At 34.3% G+C, this 16306-nt stretch overlaps 1 protein-coding gene across 1 annotated transcript in view; it reads left to right on the top strand.

The window, feature by feature from the left end:
* The window catches only part of notch1a (notch receptor 1a), a 68583-nt gene that overhangs the window by 2595 nt on the left and 49682 nt on the right, over positions 1-16306 (top strand). The window contains 1 exon segment of the mRNA NM_131441.1: positions 1714-1786. Coding sequence (NP_571516.1) covers positions 1714-1786 — 73 coding nt within the window.

Below are 16306 nucleotides of genomic sequence, written 5' to 3'. Positions count from 1 at the left end.
AAAACTCACAAAGCCATTAAAACTAGTAAACTTTCATTTTTAGGTGGTGAAATATCCATTTAAACAACTATATATGCGTATAAATAGCAATATATCTTTACAAATAACTTTATCCAAAAAAAAATCCAAGTTAAAATGAGACTTTCTGAGAGTTTATTTGGTCAAAACTGTGCATGAAATCAATTATGCGGCTCACTTGGTGCATTGAAGTTCAACTTTTAACTGAGAGACAAAAGAAGAATTGGTACTAGAGGTTTAATCTATAATAAGGACTGGTCTGAGAGTCGTGACTAAGAGCTTTGTCTCTCTCTAGACAGTCGTTACCAATTAAAGACGGCCTGCAGGCAGCTGCTTTCATTCAACAAGTGCACAACTGCAGTCTGCAGTGACTGCCCTAGATGCGCTGTTAATCCTTAAAGTGTGACGAAGCACGCTTCTGGAAAATAAATATACTTCCTTCCATAAATGGACACATGTCAGCGTTCAATGCTAAGGATTTTTTCCACTGGTGCGATCGGGCCAATGGTTCAGATTTTTTAGTTGCCCTGCCAAAATTTTCACTGGCCCCACCAAAGAAAACATAAATATTGATAGCTATTTTTTAGCCACATATTTTAAATGATGTGTCAAATTATTAAAATGTTAATAACTATTCAAAAAATGTATTTAAATAATATTTAAAAATATTGTTAATAAATGTATAATGAGCAAAATCCTGTGTTAAAAAACAAACAAAAAGAACAGTATGGAAAATGTAAAGGTATTTTATTGCAGTTTTAAATTATTTAACAAAAGGTGGCCCCAATCGGGCCAGTAATGATCCCGTCTACTGTCCCAAGCGTCTCTTATACTTGCCTCAGGCCATCGGGCAGTCCTTATTGTTGAGCCCTGCATGTAGCTTCATTCATTCTGCAGGAATTCAGTGTTTTAAAGGGGTAGTTCAACAAAAAAAAAATTTGCTTACTCTCAAAGTGGTTCCAAACATTTATGAGTTGCTTTCATCTGTTAAACTGTAAAGAAGATATTTTGAAGAATGCTGAAACCATTGAATAGTAAGAAAACAAATACCACAGAAGTCAATGGTTACAGGTTTTCAGCTTTCTTTAAAGTATCTTATTCTGTGTTCAACAGAAGAACGAAACTCCTGAAGCTTATGAAACAAGTAAAAGTTGAGTGAAGTATGACCGGAATTGTAATTTTTGGGTGAACTAACCCTTTAAAACCCTAAATTCCTGTCACAACACCCCAAAAAAGCGCATCCCAGCACACTGTCAGCTTTAACCTAAGCTGATATATTAATACTGAAACAGGAAGACTGTATTTCGAGTTTAAACCCTTGTTAAAGGCTGACCGCCACATGGAGTGGTAATTGTTGGGAATGTGGAGCTATTTCCAGGCTCAGTGTTGGATAACTGGATTTTTCAGGATGAATAGTGAAGAACCCCCTCCCTTTCCAATCCTCCATCAAAGTCAGTTATTCACAGTCCGACAAAAGGCCAGTGGCTCTCCGTCGGGGCCACAAAACAAAGGGCCCAGGGCTCTTTATTGATGTCTGTAGGTGGCGAGCTTCTTTTGTGAAGAGTAAGTGTGTGTGTGTGTTTGCATTGACAGGTGTGCTAGGAGCTGTACAGGTGGGTGATCTGGTTGCAGTTGATTGTTGCGATGTAATAACAGATGTTTTTATTTTGTGTGTGTGTGTGTGTGTGTGTTTAGGGCAAAGATGCTCAGAATACTGTCAGAATGGAGGAATATGCGAGTACAAGCCCAGCGGAGAAGCATCATGCAGGTATGTTATCGATATGCTTTTAGAAATAAAGGTTAAGTTCAATTACATAAGCATTTAAAGCAGTGTTTCTCAACCACGTTCCTGGAGGCCCACCAACATTGCATGTTTTGGATGTCTCCTTTATCTGTCACACCCATCACAGGCCTTTCAGTCTGTGCTAATGAGCTGGGGATTTGAATCAGGTGTGTTTGATTAAGGAGACTTGTACTATGTGCAGAGCTGGTGGTCCTCCAGGAACGTGGTTGAGAAATACTGATTTAAAGAACATTTTAACCTTCAGGGGTGTTAAAGTGCAAATCTGATCATCTGAAGAACTCGCTGTGAAGAACTTTCTGAATCCCCAAACAAATCATTTCAAGCAAAACCACATGTCTTAAAATTCACACACATATATTTTAAAATAGGCTAATGTTACAACTCTCCTAAAGTTATACAGTTCGCTTTAACTATTTTTGAATCCATTTAGCCGATCTGTGGGTCTGGCAAGAGCACTTTTAGCTTAGCTTAGCATAGATCATTGAATCAGATTAGACCATTAGCATCTTTTATTTTTTTTCTGTTCAAAGCTTGACTCTACTGTAGTTAAACTGTATACTAAGACCAACGAAAAGTTGCTATTTTTAGGCTGATATGGCTGAAACTATACTCTAACTCTGGCGTAATTATCAGGAAATCTTATTATGTCGGCAGCAGGCGCAATGGTTGCATTACACAGCGCCTCAAATCCACTTTAAATAGTACTAAACTGTTGCATAAATGCAAACCGAGCTGAGCAAAATTGAAACAATGTGAGTGAAGCTGTACGATGACGGAACAGTCAGAAAACGGCTTTAGAGACTCTTTAGGAGGATGCTGTTGTCAGTTTTTAACAGAAAAGTTTTAATGCTTTTGACCACTCATTTAAGTGCAGTTGACACAACATTTTCAGCCATAAATGTGAGCTTTTTTGGAAAATTTTGCCATTGTCGTATCTGTGTAAAAACCAGAAACAACTAAAGTCTAATACGGTTATCTGATGTGTGTTCATGGTACATGTTTAGGGTTGATCAATAGCAAGCACAAACACACACAACAATGACCAAGTACATGATAGTGTTGTCGCTCTAGCGTTTGCTAACGCTTCATCAGCAAAGTAGGGAATTACTTCAAATTACAACCAAGAGCGAAGACTCATCTCGCACATGCAAAATACATAATACAGCGATTTTGGTCATTTGCGAATGTGTGAACGTAAATCATTTTGGAAACACTATCCTTTTTGGATACATCGTTGTTGTGTAAACGTAACCTTAGTGTCATCAAAGAGCATCGAATCACCAACAGGCGACACTCTAGTGCGATTTCAGAAACAGCCACTAGATGACGCGGCAGTCATTTTGGAATTTAACTCTAATAGAACAACAGCATATTATAAGTCTATAAATAAACTATTAAAATGCTGATGATTGTGATAGTCATTGTTGTATTGTCGTCTTTCAGATTGTATCTCAGCTTTAATGCGCTTTTTAAATACATAAATAAAAAAACAAAGCAGCTGCTTGCCATCGCAACAGCATTAAGAGCCAATAGACAGTCGAATGCAACCGAACAGAACTACAAATGTGATTTGAATGTGAACCTAAAGTCAGCCAAAGCATACTACAAATGTGAAACGTATGTGAACCAAATGTGTACTGTATTGAATAAAAATGTGGACTGAATGTGAACCAAATGCAAACTGAACCGTACTACAAATGTGAAACGAATTTGAATCAAATAAGTAGCTTACTGAACAAAAAAAAAAAGTGGACTGAAAGTGAACCAAATGCGAACCGAACTAAACTATAACTGTTAACCAAGTGTAAATCTAATGTCAATGAAAACAAACCAAATGTGAACCAAATGCGAACCGAACCAAACTACAAATGTGAACCAAATTTGAACTGAATGTAAACTTAATGTCAACCAACCCAAACTAAAAATGTGAAGTGAATGTGTGAACCAAATGTGTACTGTATTGAACAAAAAATGTGAACTGAATGTGAACCAAATGCAACTTTTACTATCGCTTTCACTTCAAAATGGTGGGCTGGGCGCTGCTGTTGCAATGGAACGTTTTATTGAGTGTCGCCTCTTAGTGATTCTAAGGCCCCATTTACACTAGTGCGTTTTAGTTTTAAAACGGCGTTTTAGATCAAAAACGATCAGTGTCCACACTAGCGTTTTACCTAGCATCTCTGAACATCTCCATCCACACTACGCCACCAAAAACGTATATCACGTGACCATTCGCGCACTCTGGGCATGCGCATTCTAGTATAAACAGAAAGCATGCGTCTCGCTCGGCATTTGGTTATAGTTAGTCAACAAACGCCGGTTGAACATTAAACGCGATGGCAAAGAAAGCAAGAGAGGTATTTTTGTGGACAGACGACGAGGTCGAGTTGTTACTAAACGTAACAAATGAAAAACTGCAGAATGGCGCCTAAAACAAACAATAGTACAAACAACGCTTCCATTTCTATGTCCATGTTGTTGTTTACAGTACTGTCTTCCGGTAGCGTTAAAGCCATGTGTTATAGTCATGTGATAGGGGCTTGATGAATAAGGGAAGGATACGCAATGACACAAAAGCCCCAATCAGGTAGCGAATCTCAGCAGTCCCGCCTCCGTTTTCAGATGTCTCCGTTTTTTCCTCATCCACACTGAGACGGAGCAGCAGCGTTTCAGAATGAAAACGGCCACTACAGAGTTTTCAAAACGCTTCGTTTTCAGCGCTCGAGAACTCCGGCGTAGTGTGGACGGATGCCGGAACCGTAGCAAAACTTATGGGTTTTAAAACGAAAACACATTAGTGTAAACGGAGCCTAAGCTCTTTGGTGTTGTTTTGTTGCTTGAAGATTCAAAGTTTTATAAGCTTGTCTCAGAATTTAAAGCTTAGTTTTAAATCGTATACTTCCATACTACATAGTATGCTAAAATCAGTATGCGAGCTAAGTAGAATGTCCGAATTCATAGAAGGTACCCAGATGACCTATTACTTCTGGCGAGATTCTGAAGTGTGCATCGGATGCTACGCTATCCTATAATGCACTACGAGACAATTCATGAATAGGAGTGAAGCGGTACAACTGACTCGGTTAGGTCACGTGATGATGACAAAATGGCGGATGTAGTATGTTCGAGTTACAGTCATACTGTACACAACTAATGACCGATTAGTACGTTTAGATTCAAATGCAGTACCTACTTATATTTTTTCTCTAGATTTAGTCATTTGAATGCTTACTGACTCTATCGCCACCTACTGGCCTGGCATGCACAATAAAGTATTTTTTACAGTCACTTTTGTAAAACCTTTCAAAAGCACAAATCAATACCTCCCATTGTCATGTAAACGCACCCTTAAATGTAACCCGAGTGAGGTTGTAAAATGAGAGTATACCTGTGTGCTTGTTTGAAAGCTGTGATCAACCATGGTAAGATTCCATCTTTAGGCCCAAACCTCTTCTTGGTAACCAGACAAAGCTCTCAGCATCTTACAAGTGTGTGTGTGTGTGTGTGTGTGCGCATGTGTGAACGTGCACGCGCCCATAGTCATTCAGTTTCAAACTCAGATGAAAGCTCCCCCTCCACAACCCCCCAGTAGTCCGTTGGTGCCCTGCTGCAGTGGGACGCTGCTTCTGTCAATGTCTATTCATGCCATTCAGCCCAACAGCTGGCCCTCACCTCCTATTGTCTCTCTCTCACACACACTTAACACTAAAAAACAAGCTTTAGTTTCTTCTTATAGGATGCAGACATCAATATTTGATATGATTTGTCCATGAAAGTCTGAATATTTTCTTTAAGTTGTGTATTTTTACATCTTTTGCTTTTATTGTGTGTTTTCTCACTCACTCTCTGTAGTGTGTGTGTGTGTGTGTGTTTGTGTGAATGGTGTCTTTTTTTGGAGGGCAGATGGCTGAGGGGGTAATAAGATTGCAGGAACTCATGAGAAAGGCCTCTGTGTGTGTGTGTGTGTGTGTGTGTGTGTGTGTGTGTGTGTGTGTGTGTGTGTGTGTGTGTGTGTGTGTGTGTGTGTGTGATGCTTTAGTGGGGAAATTTAAACGCAAACAAGTCTGCGAGACGGTTAGGGAAGGACTTGGTGCCGATATTACATTTTAAATGTACAAGAAAGTCTAAAATATGTAAATAATAATGATGCTTACAAAATATTTTGATATCCGCTGCGTAAAACATGCCGGAATAATTGGCGGTTCATTCCACTGTGGCGACCCTTGATAAATAAAGGACTAAGCTAAAGGAAAATGAATGAAATATTTGATGTAAATGTGAATGTATCCCTGTAAAAATAATGGTGTCATTAATCTATCATTATACACTCAGTGGTTGTTAGGGTGCTCCTGATGCTTGCCAGGTCGGTGTAAATTGTTAAGAAGTGTTTCTAGAGTATTTTAGGATGTTGTCTGGTGTGTTATTTTGTCTGCTAGATTCGCCCCTTCTTTTCTATTTTGTCAAAGTGTTTGTTTGGAACTCAGTGGTGTCCAGACTCGGTTCTGGAGGGCTGGTGTCTGCATATTTTAGTTCCAACCCCAATTAAACACACCTGAACCAGCTAATCAAGCTCTTTCTAGGTATACTAGACTTCCAGGCAGGTGTGTTGGTGCTAAACTATGCAGGACACCGGCCCTCCAGGACTGAGTTTGGACACCCCTGTTTTAAGTTGTTGCTAGGGAGATCCTTAATGGTTGCTAGGTTCATCTAAATCAGGGATGCCCAAACTAGAGCCCACAGGCCAAAGTTGGCCCACAGTAACCTTTGATTTGGCTCACCATTCCATCTGAGAAGAGAGGAAGAATGTTGGGCATGGTTTAGAGGTTGTCATTTCAAATCTTAAGTAACATTTTGTTTGTTTGTGTTATTGTTTAAAGCTTACTGAAATTAAATGTTTCTATTAAATGGTATAAATTAATTAGATTTAGTTTAAATGTACACACGGTCATCCGACAGATAGAGGACAAATCAAGGCAAAGGTAGACTCTGCTTGACTAGTGTATTCATCATTGAAATCCACTGTGTTATAAATGTGCTTTATGTTATTAATGCAATTATTTTAAAAGTCATACTGCGTTACTTAATATGATGTAATGTTTTTATTTACTTTTAAATATTATGAAATAAATGAGGAAATTACCCATGTCAACTTTAATGTAATATAGGTTGTTATATTTCGCTTCTGCCCATGGCTCTCAATGATATTTGGCTTTTGGCCCTTTATATGAAAAAGTTTGGACACCCCTGATATAAATGGTTGGGATTTTTTTATCCTTTTTTGTTGTTTTTGTGTGTGCAGTAATTCAAGGGCATTATAAGGAGTTGCTTGTTGGTTACTTGGCTTTTCTTTGTATTTAATTTTGTGTTTTTATTTTCATTTTATTATATTTAAGTTTAAAATGTAATTTAAAATGTAATATTTAATTGAACCTATTATTATTAATTTTTTTAAAGCATAAAAGTTTGCCTATATCTAGATTTGGTTTGGAAAACTTTGTTTTTTGCGGATTTTATACAAAATTACAGCACACAAGGGTTGTCACGATACTGGAATTTGATACTGATCAATACTGAAATTTTAAAAATGTCCATTTCCCGCTAACATTTGAGCGATGTTGAGCGCGTTCTTAAATAGCGCTGATTTGCTATTGTGTTAACGTGCTCAACAGAAATGACTGTGATTGTGATCGCTGTTTACTGAGTGTAACCACAGATACAGAAACACTGTAGAGTTTTAAAGCTGTGATTCATCAGCGGATTGCTTGTGTCAGCTTATAAATAAACCAGCTCATCAACATAACTTTAAAATGCTCCAGTGTCCCTGTATCTGTGATTACACTCAGTAAACAGCTGTGAGTTCGTTGAACTGATGACCTTCACTGCCAATCACAGTCATTTCTGTTGAGCACGTAAACACAATGGCAAATCAGCACTGTTTAAAGTCAAGTGATATTTTGAGATTTCCTCCTAGATTTTGCCTACTCACATTTAAACACTTCCCAAATTCCCAAATTGCAGATGTGTAAATGCAAAAGTTTGATATTATTTTAAAGAAAACCCTTTGAATTTTCATAAAACACTGTTGAAAGTGATTTAAATAGTTGTATATGTTTTCTGTGTTATAATAAACTCCTAAACTTCTCCAAAACAAGAGGCGCTTCCTTTTTTTTTTTTTTTTTTTTTTTTGTAAACTCAAATTTGAAAGTGTACCTTTGAGGTTCTGCGTGGTCTATGTTGCTGTTACTATTTTTGGTGGTTCGTGCGCATAGAGAAAAATATCTCTACCATCATGATGACAACTGATGAGAGAACGGAGCCACTGATGGGGGTTCTCTCCACACCACCACCAGTGATTGTTTAAATAAGGCAAGTTAGTTAATTAGCCATTTCTAATGGTGTACAAATGTTTTGCAGCCAGTTTATTTTGTTCTCTCCAAGTATATAGTAAAGCTCATCTGAGTAGTTTATTAAATGAATATCATTTAGTGTTTCTCTCGCGGCTGCAAAAGTGCATACAAATGGACAGGGGTTACACAAATAACAGCAGCTTTAGAAAGCGAAGGCAGAAACTGAATTCCGGACATTTTTGGAGATTCAGAAACTACAGTCGGATGCATTTTGGTGCAAACGGCGCGTCTCTGTGGGTCTGCAGAGCACATGAGATTGTCTGTGTGATTGTTGACTGCTCACGCACACAAAACAAGAAGTAGAAAATGTGCAGAGCGGTTAATCGATCATGAATGTTTGGCTTTTTTAGGCGGATACAAATGAAGTGTAAAAGGAGGATATTAATAGTATTATTCACTTGTCGCCACCAAATATACTTTGGCGGCTGTTAATATACCTGGACAGATCACCCAAGTAAAGTCTATGGCTGCGTCCGAAACCGCATACTTCCATACTATATAGTACGCTAAAATCAGTATGCGAGCCCAGTAGTATGTTCGAATTTATAGAATTCGAAAATCAGTATGCAAGAAGTACCCGGATGACTTACTACTTCCGGCGAGATTCTGAAGGGTGCATCCCATGCACCCTGCGCTATTCCATGATGCTCCGCGATAGAATTCATGAATGGGAGTGAAGGGATGAAACTGACGTAGGTAGGGCACGTGATGTAGTTCGTCTGAATTCCATTCATACTTTTCACATTTATACTGTAGAGAATGTACTTTTCTAACGGTCGAGTAGTACGTTTACATTCAAATGCAGTACCTACTGTGTAGAAGGCAGTTTCGGACGCAGCCTATGTGGGAACCGCTGGGGTATTGGGCCAGTACGGACCTTTAAAATTGAAAGAATGCAGAAGTAAATAATGTCATGGACCCAGTACTGGGTACGCAGAGTTTAAGTGCTCAACAGCATTTAAATGTTAGCGCGAAAGGGACGTTTAAAAAATTCACCACCACTTAACCATTGCAAACAATTTAATTGTGTTGAATTTAAACATACAAATTTAATTTAATAATGTTTAACTTAATTTGTTTGTTTAAATTCAGTCCAAATAAATTGTTTATAACCACGTAACATAAAAAATTAGTAATTCCAAGGAATCATCTTTGAATAATTTTTTTCAGTGTATAATAAACTTGAAATGTTGACTTTTTCCCTGTGACTTTTTCCACAGTTTTCCCAAAATCACGTTATCATGTATTTTTTTTTTTTTAAAACTTGCTCTCAAAAGTTGTTGTCTTATATATAAAGAGCTTGAAATGTATATAGGTGTTTTAGTAAAAAATGGTGTGGCATAAGTGTTTTGTGGTATTGTTCAAATCCAACCCCCTGAGTATGAGCGCTCCTCATAACAGATGACTGTGATATCGAGTGACAGTACTGAATGAACACATCGGTTTGTGAAAGAAGCGAGATTTGATCTCTCATTGTGAGAACTGTGGAGTTTTGTTTGCTCACACATTCATCTGGGGGCCAAACCCTGAGCGTCCTGTTTTGATGACCCCGATGATAAACAGGAAGAGCAGAGATATTTTTGAGCCTTTTTTTTTTCTCCCAGAAATATCTCGTCTGAACTTTGACGCCTTTCCTGCTCTGATTCTCAGCCTTGGAGAGTGTCTGTAAATCGTCACTAGCTGTTTCCATCCACCTTTTTAATGTGTATTTTGGAATATTGTATAAACAAATGCCAAGATGCACATCCAAGTTTCAGGAACAACAAATAATAACTTGACTTCTAGTTGATCATTTGGTATTAGAAGTGGCTCATATGAAAGGCAAAGACCTCTAGATTACGCTTATTTGACCAAAATAAAATATGATCCATGCCTTGATTTTTAATGATTTAATTAGGACAGTAAGGTCTGACTTTGCTTAGACAAAAGTCTTGTCACTGAAGAGAAATAATGTCCAGTATAGAATATAAAGTCATGCTGCAGTGGAGACAGAATGAATATTGTGTCTGACTCCATCATGAGCTTGCAGGACTGCATCCATACATCTCTGCACTGACTCAAACCACTGATTAATAAAGTCATCTGGAATGACAAAGAAAGCGTTCCTGCAGGACTCCCAGAGTTCATCAAGACTCTTTAGATTCATCTTTAGTGCCTCCTCCTTCATTTTACCCCCAGACATGCTCAATAATGTTCATTTCTGGTGACTAGGCTGGCCAATCCTGAAGGCCCTTGACCTTTTTGCGTTCAGGAGCTGTGATGTGGATGATGAAGTATGAGCAGAAGCGTTATCTTGCTGAAGGATTTGTCCTCTCCTCTGTGTAATGTAATGGGCAGCACAAATGTCTTGATACCTCAGGCTGTTGATGTTGATCATCCACTCTGCAGATCTCTCGCACACACCCATACTGAATGGACCTCTAACTAACATTTGCATCAAACACGCTTACAATCACTCTATATAACTAAAAAAACAATGTGCATTGTTGAAGTGTGCCTTAAATAGGTGAGTGGATTCGACAAACCACCTGTAAACACATTTTTACACCTCTTTTTACACTTAAACTAACATTTGCATCAGATACTTTCTTACAATTAATCGATATAACTAAACATTGCATTCATGAAGTGTGCCTCAAATAGGTGAGTGGGTTCGACAAACCACCTGTAAACACATTTTTCACCTCTTTTTACACTTAAACTAACATTTGCATCAGACACTTTCTTACAATTAATCGATATAACTAAACTATGCATTCATTAGGTGTGCCTCAAACCATTGAGTGGGTTCGACAAACCACCTGTAAACACATTTTTCACCTCTTTTCACACTTTAACATTTGCATCAGACACTTTTTTACAATCACTCAATATAACAAAAAAAAACATTATGCATTTATGAAGTGTCTCAAATAGGTGAGTGGGTTTAACAAACCACCTGTAAACACATTTTTTCACTTCTTTTTATACCTAAACTAACATTTGCATCAAACACTTTCTCACAATTACTCGATATAACTAAACATTGCATTCATGAAGTGTGCCTCAAACAGGTGAGTGGGTTCGACAAACCACATGTAAACACATTTTTCACCTCTTTTCACACTTCAACTAAAATTTGCATCAAACACTTTCTTACAATCACTCCATATAACTCAAACATTATGCATTCCTGAAGTGTGCCTCAAGCAGGTGAGTAGGTTTGATAAACCACCTGTAAACACACCTTTTTTTAACCTCTATTCACACTTTAACTAACATTTGCATCAGACACTTTCTTACAATCATTCCATATAACAAAAAAAAAAAATTATGCATTCATGAAGTGTGCCTCAAACCATTAAGTGAGCTTGACAAACCACCTGTAAACACACTGTTTCACCTCTTTTCACACTTTAACTAACATTTGCATCAGACACTTTCTTACAATCACTCCATTTATCAAAAAAAAAAAAAATTATGCATTCATGAAGTGTGCCTCAAACAGGTGAGTGGGCTTGACAGACCACCTGTAGAAACACTCTTTTTCTCTATTAAAAAAAACCTCCCCCTCTTCAATCTAGCACTTAATTCTCTGAGCACTAGCAGTTCCTTTGTATAATTAGCACATCTTGTGTGTATTGAATCTTCTTCAATCACTGAATGCCTTCTCAATTGCAAGTTGCACTGGACAAAATAGTTTGCTAAATGAATAAACGTAAAAGTCTAATTCACATCTTATCTAACCTGAATGGAAACATAGCTAGTCTAATTCGCATCTTTGTATGCAAAACAAAGCTCACATCTTTGTATGGGAACATAGCTAGTCTAATTCGCATCTTTGTATGGAAACATAGCTAGTGTTTGTGATGTGAGTGGTTGGGGTTTTCTCTGAGTGTAAATTGAGGTCAGCGGCGCTCCAAAAGCTTTCACCTTTGCTTGAACTTCTGACATTTGTTGAGAGGACGTTCCACTTTACATTTACTGTACTGATTGTTGTTTTGAGTTTATTCATTTTTACCGCTCTGACAGTCATTGATTGTACTCATACTAGATTGCGTACTAATTCTAGACTTGGGAACTTGACCTTTTTGGGGGATGCCATAGTCAAAGCACTTATTTCAAGTATTTTTAGGTGTGGTGAGAGTTATGGGGGTGTTATGTTTGAGGCATGTCAGGGTTGGTTAAGTTGTTACGTAAATAAGTCATTATCTTTAACTAAATGAAGAGTAAATAAGTATTAATAAATGTGTTTTTAGTTACTGAAATGTGTTTAAGTATTAGAATTAGTCAAACTAAACATTTATATAAAGTCAAAGCTGAAGAAGTTAAAATAAAAGTAGCATAAAATATTATTGTTAAATGATGTGTTAATACATGAAACTCTGAAATACCAACTATTAAAATGAGAAAAATGTAAAGTTTTACAAAATTATATTTACAAAGAAAATGATAAAATTATAAATAATGAATAAATAAATTGTAATAAATAAAATAATAATAAATAAATTGTAAAATAATAAATAAATTATAAATTAGATGGATAAATTAAAATGAAAATGTGCAGTATGTAAACTAAGTTAAAGAAATAAAAGCACGCAGCAAAAGCTACAGAATACTTACTTTACTTACTTATTTTAAAATATCAAAAATAAACATTCTTAAAAGAAATAAACAAATTAACAAAAATATAAAGAAGTATTATTGAAACATAATTACATTTACAAAACCATTTAAAAATCACTGTTTGTAATAATAATTAATATTATTATTATTTAAAAAAACATAAAAACAAACCACATTCTTTAAAATGCAGTGCATTATAATAAAAAAATGCAATACAGATTTTATTATTAAGACCTAATTATCATATTTATTTATTTATGGCAAAGATTTATTTATGCAATTTTATCATATGAAGAATACTAAAACATTGCAAATAAACAACTTCCTAAACCAAAAAATCAAGTAGAATTATTAAAACATTATTAAATTTACAAAACAAATACAATAAATTACTTTTGAATAATTATTTATATTTTTATTATTATTTACAAAAACATTAAAACACACCACATTCTTTAAAATGCAATGCATTACAAAAAATGCAATACAGATTTTATTAAGACCTAATATATCATATTTATTTATTAATTTATGGCAAAGAAAAAGGCAAATTATGAAAATTTTATCATGTGAAGAATATAGAGATATTAATAATAATTAAAGTATAAAAAATAAACAAATTCCTAAATGAAAAAATCAAGTAGAATTATTGAAACATAATTAAAGTTACAAAACAAATGTAATAAATCACTTTTAAATATTGTTATTATTAATTATTATTAATTATTAAATATTATTATTATTATTATTATTATTATTATTATTATTATTATTATTATTACTTACAAAAACCAATAAACACACCACAGTGTTTAAAATGCAGTGCATTAATAAAAAAACGCATTACAAATGTTATTGTTAAGACTCAAAATATTGTATCTTTTTGTTTTTTAGTAAAGTAAAAGGTAAATTGTTGCCATTTTATCATGTAAAGAATACAGAGATTATTATTCATATTCATATTATTAATAATAATAATAATAATAATAAATGTAGGAAATAAACAAATTTTAAACAAAAAACAATTAGAATTATTATTAACATTATTAAATTTTAAAACAAACGAATAAGTCACGTTTAAATAATAATAATAATTGTTATTATTATTGTTATTATTTACAAAAACTAATAAAAACACAACACATTCTTTAAAATGCAGTGCATTTAAGGAAATTCATTACAAATGTTGTTATAATTAAGACCTGATATATCATAAAATTGCAATGATTTTCCTTTTCAAATAAATATGATGTAAAGAAAACAGATTGTTGTTGTTGTTGTTAATACTAATAATAATAATTAATCAATTATTTATTAGTAATTTATTATAATTTTTTATGAAAATAAATTATTAATACATTTCTGTATTTAATTGGAGTTTTGTTGTTCAACAACTATTTTAATAAATTTTAAATGAAGCAGAAAAAACTGATGGAAAATCATTCGAAATTTGTTACGATACAATTTTTGCAATCATTTACGTTTTAATGTCAGGTGTTTCTGATTAAATCCTGATGTTTGGATAATGTCACCACCTCCAGTTAATTCCATGATTTTCCCACATTTTCATGTTTTGTTACTTTATCTTTGCCCAGTAAAAAAAAAAGAATGCCAAAAAGTCAAGTCAACAAATATATGTTTGCTGATTTAATTTATTTTAATTTATTTTATATGTGTCAGGTTTCAACTAAACTTTTTAAGTTATACCAAGTTTAACCTAATATTTTTAGTCAGTTTGATTTAGGTAAGTTGAGATCAGTTAATTTGACTTAAGAATTGTTTTACAGTGCGTCTTTTATTGATATTAGATGGCAGATCCAAATATATATATCATCATAATTCATCAGCATTCCAGTGTGTTTGGTTAGTACGAACAGAATAAAGTGTTACGGATCATTCCAGACGCACCTGACATCATTAATGGAACGTCTGGAATCCTGGAGGGCTGTGAAGTGAATTTGAAGCGTGGAATCCTAATTCCAGAGTTGTCATTTGAATCCCAGAATGCTTTCTGGAGCTGCTTGAGGTTTTGACTGCTGACAGTTTTTCAGATTGCTGTCATCATACAAGTCTAATAGAAGTGTGTTTGAAAGGCACGGAGTTTTGATGACTGTAAAAAAAATAAAAGCGTGTGTGAAACTGCTTTGGTCTGGAATCTGGACGCATGACTGCAGTTGCATAACTTCTGCATTTGAGAATTTCATCTAAAGTCATGCTTTGAGTTATGTGTGTGTGTTTGTGTGTTTGTGTGTTTCTGGTCTCTGTGTATATGCATATATATATATGTATATATTTTAAGAGTTGAAAATAAACAGTCATGATTCCTCATTTAGAGCAGAGCGACTGTTTTTTTTTTTTTTTTTTTAAGTGACTCAATCAATGAACAATCCACTAATAAGGGATAAATAATGAACTAACAGTCACTTGTTTTGTTCTAAACTATGTAGAAATGATCGTCCTTTAATACAAAATATTAAATATTAAAAGTTAGTTAATAACATTGTGCTATTCTTAGTTTCTTTCTTTTCTTCTTTCTTTTCGTTTTTCCCTTCTTGCTATTCTTTTTTCTTTCTGTTTCTTTTCTTTCTTATTCTTTTTACTTTTTTACTTTCTTTCATTTTTCTCATCTCTCTTTTTTCTCATTGTTTTTTCTTTTATTTCCTCCTTTTTCCTTTAATTTTTTCCTTTCTTTTCTTTCCTCTTTCTTTCCTTTTTTCCTTTCTTTCCTCTTTTTTCCTTTCTTTCCTCTTTTCCCCCTTTATTCTTTCCTTTCTTTTTTCCTTTCTTTTTCTTTTTTAATTTCTTTCCTTCTTTCTCTTTTTTTTCTTTTTTTCCTTTTAAAAAGAAAGTTTGTAAATTGCATTATTGCTTTACGTTTAGGTTAAACAGTTTTTATTATAATTTAAAAGTATTTTTTTAATTTAAGTAAGATCTTGTATTTTTGTAATAAAGTAATTGTTTAAAATACTTAAAAATATAAATTAATATTATTTGTTTTAGGAAATCTAATGTTACATTTTAAAGAATGAGAAAGTTAAAAATAACACACCACATTCTTTAAAAAGCAATGCTTTACACTTCAATAATACACTTAAAACATCAAAAATAATAATAATGTTAATGTTGTTATTATTATTGATGTTGTTTAAGTCCTAATATGTATCATTTTAGTCATAGGTGACCTCCCTCAATAATAACATTAAAATTATTTAATTTGTTGTTTCAATCCTAAATAAGAGTGCACAATTTTTGTTTTTACTTGTAATTTACTGATTTTTGGACTTGAGGACTGCAGACATGCCTGGTGTCAAAACAAATTTTACTTGAAAATGCAAAAACATTGCATGATTTTAGTTATTTTCATCTTTTTACTTTATTTGTATTCTCTTAATCTTGAGGTATTTATTCATTGAGGTATAGAAAATTAAATCAAATGTCAATATTGCCTTTTGGACTTGAAGACTGTGGGCAT

Source organism: Danio rerio, chromosome 21 (assembly GCF_049306965.1).
Source record: "Danio rerio strain Tuebingen ecotype United States chromosome 21, GRCz12tu, whole genome shotgun sequence".
Taxonomy (NCBI): domain Eukaryota; kingdom Metazoa; phylum Chordata; class Actinopteri; order Cypriniformes; family Danionidae; genus Danio; species Danio rerio.
The sequence above is the reverse complement of the archived record's forward strand: the minus strand, read 5'-3'. Positions and strand labels throughout refer to the sequence as shown.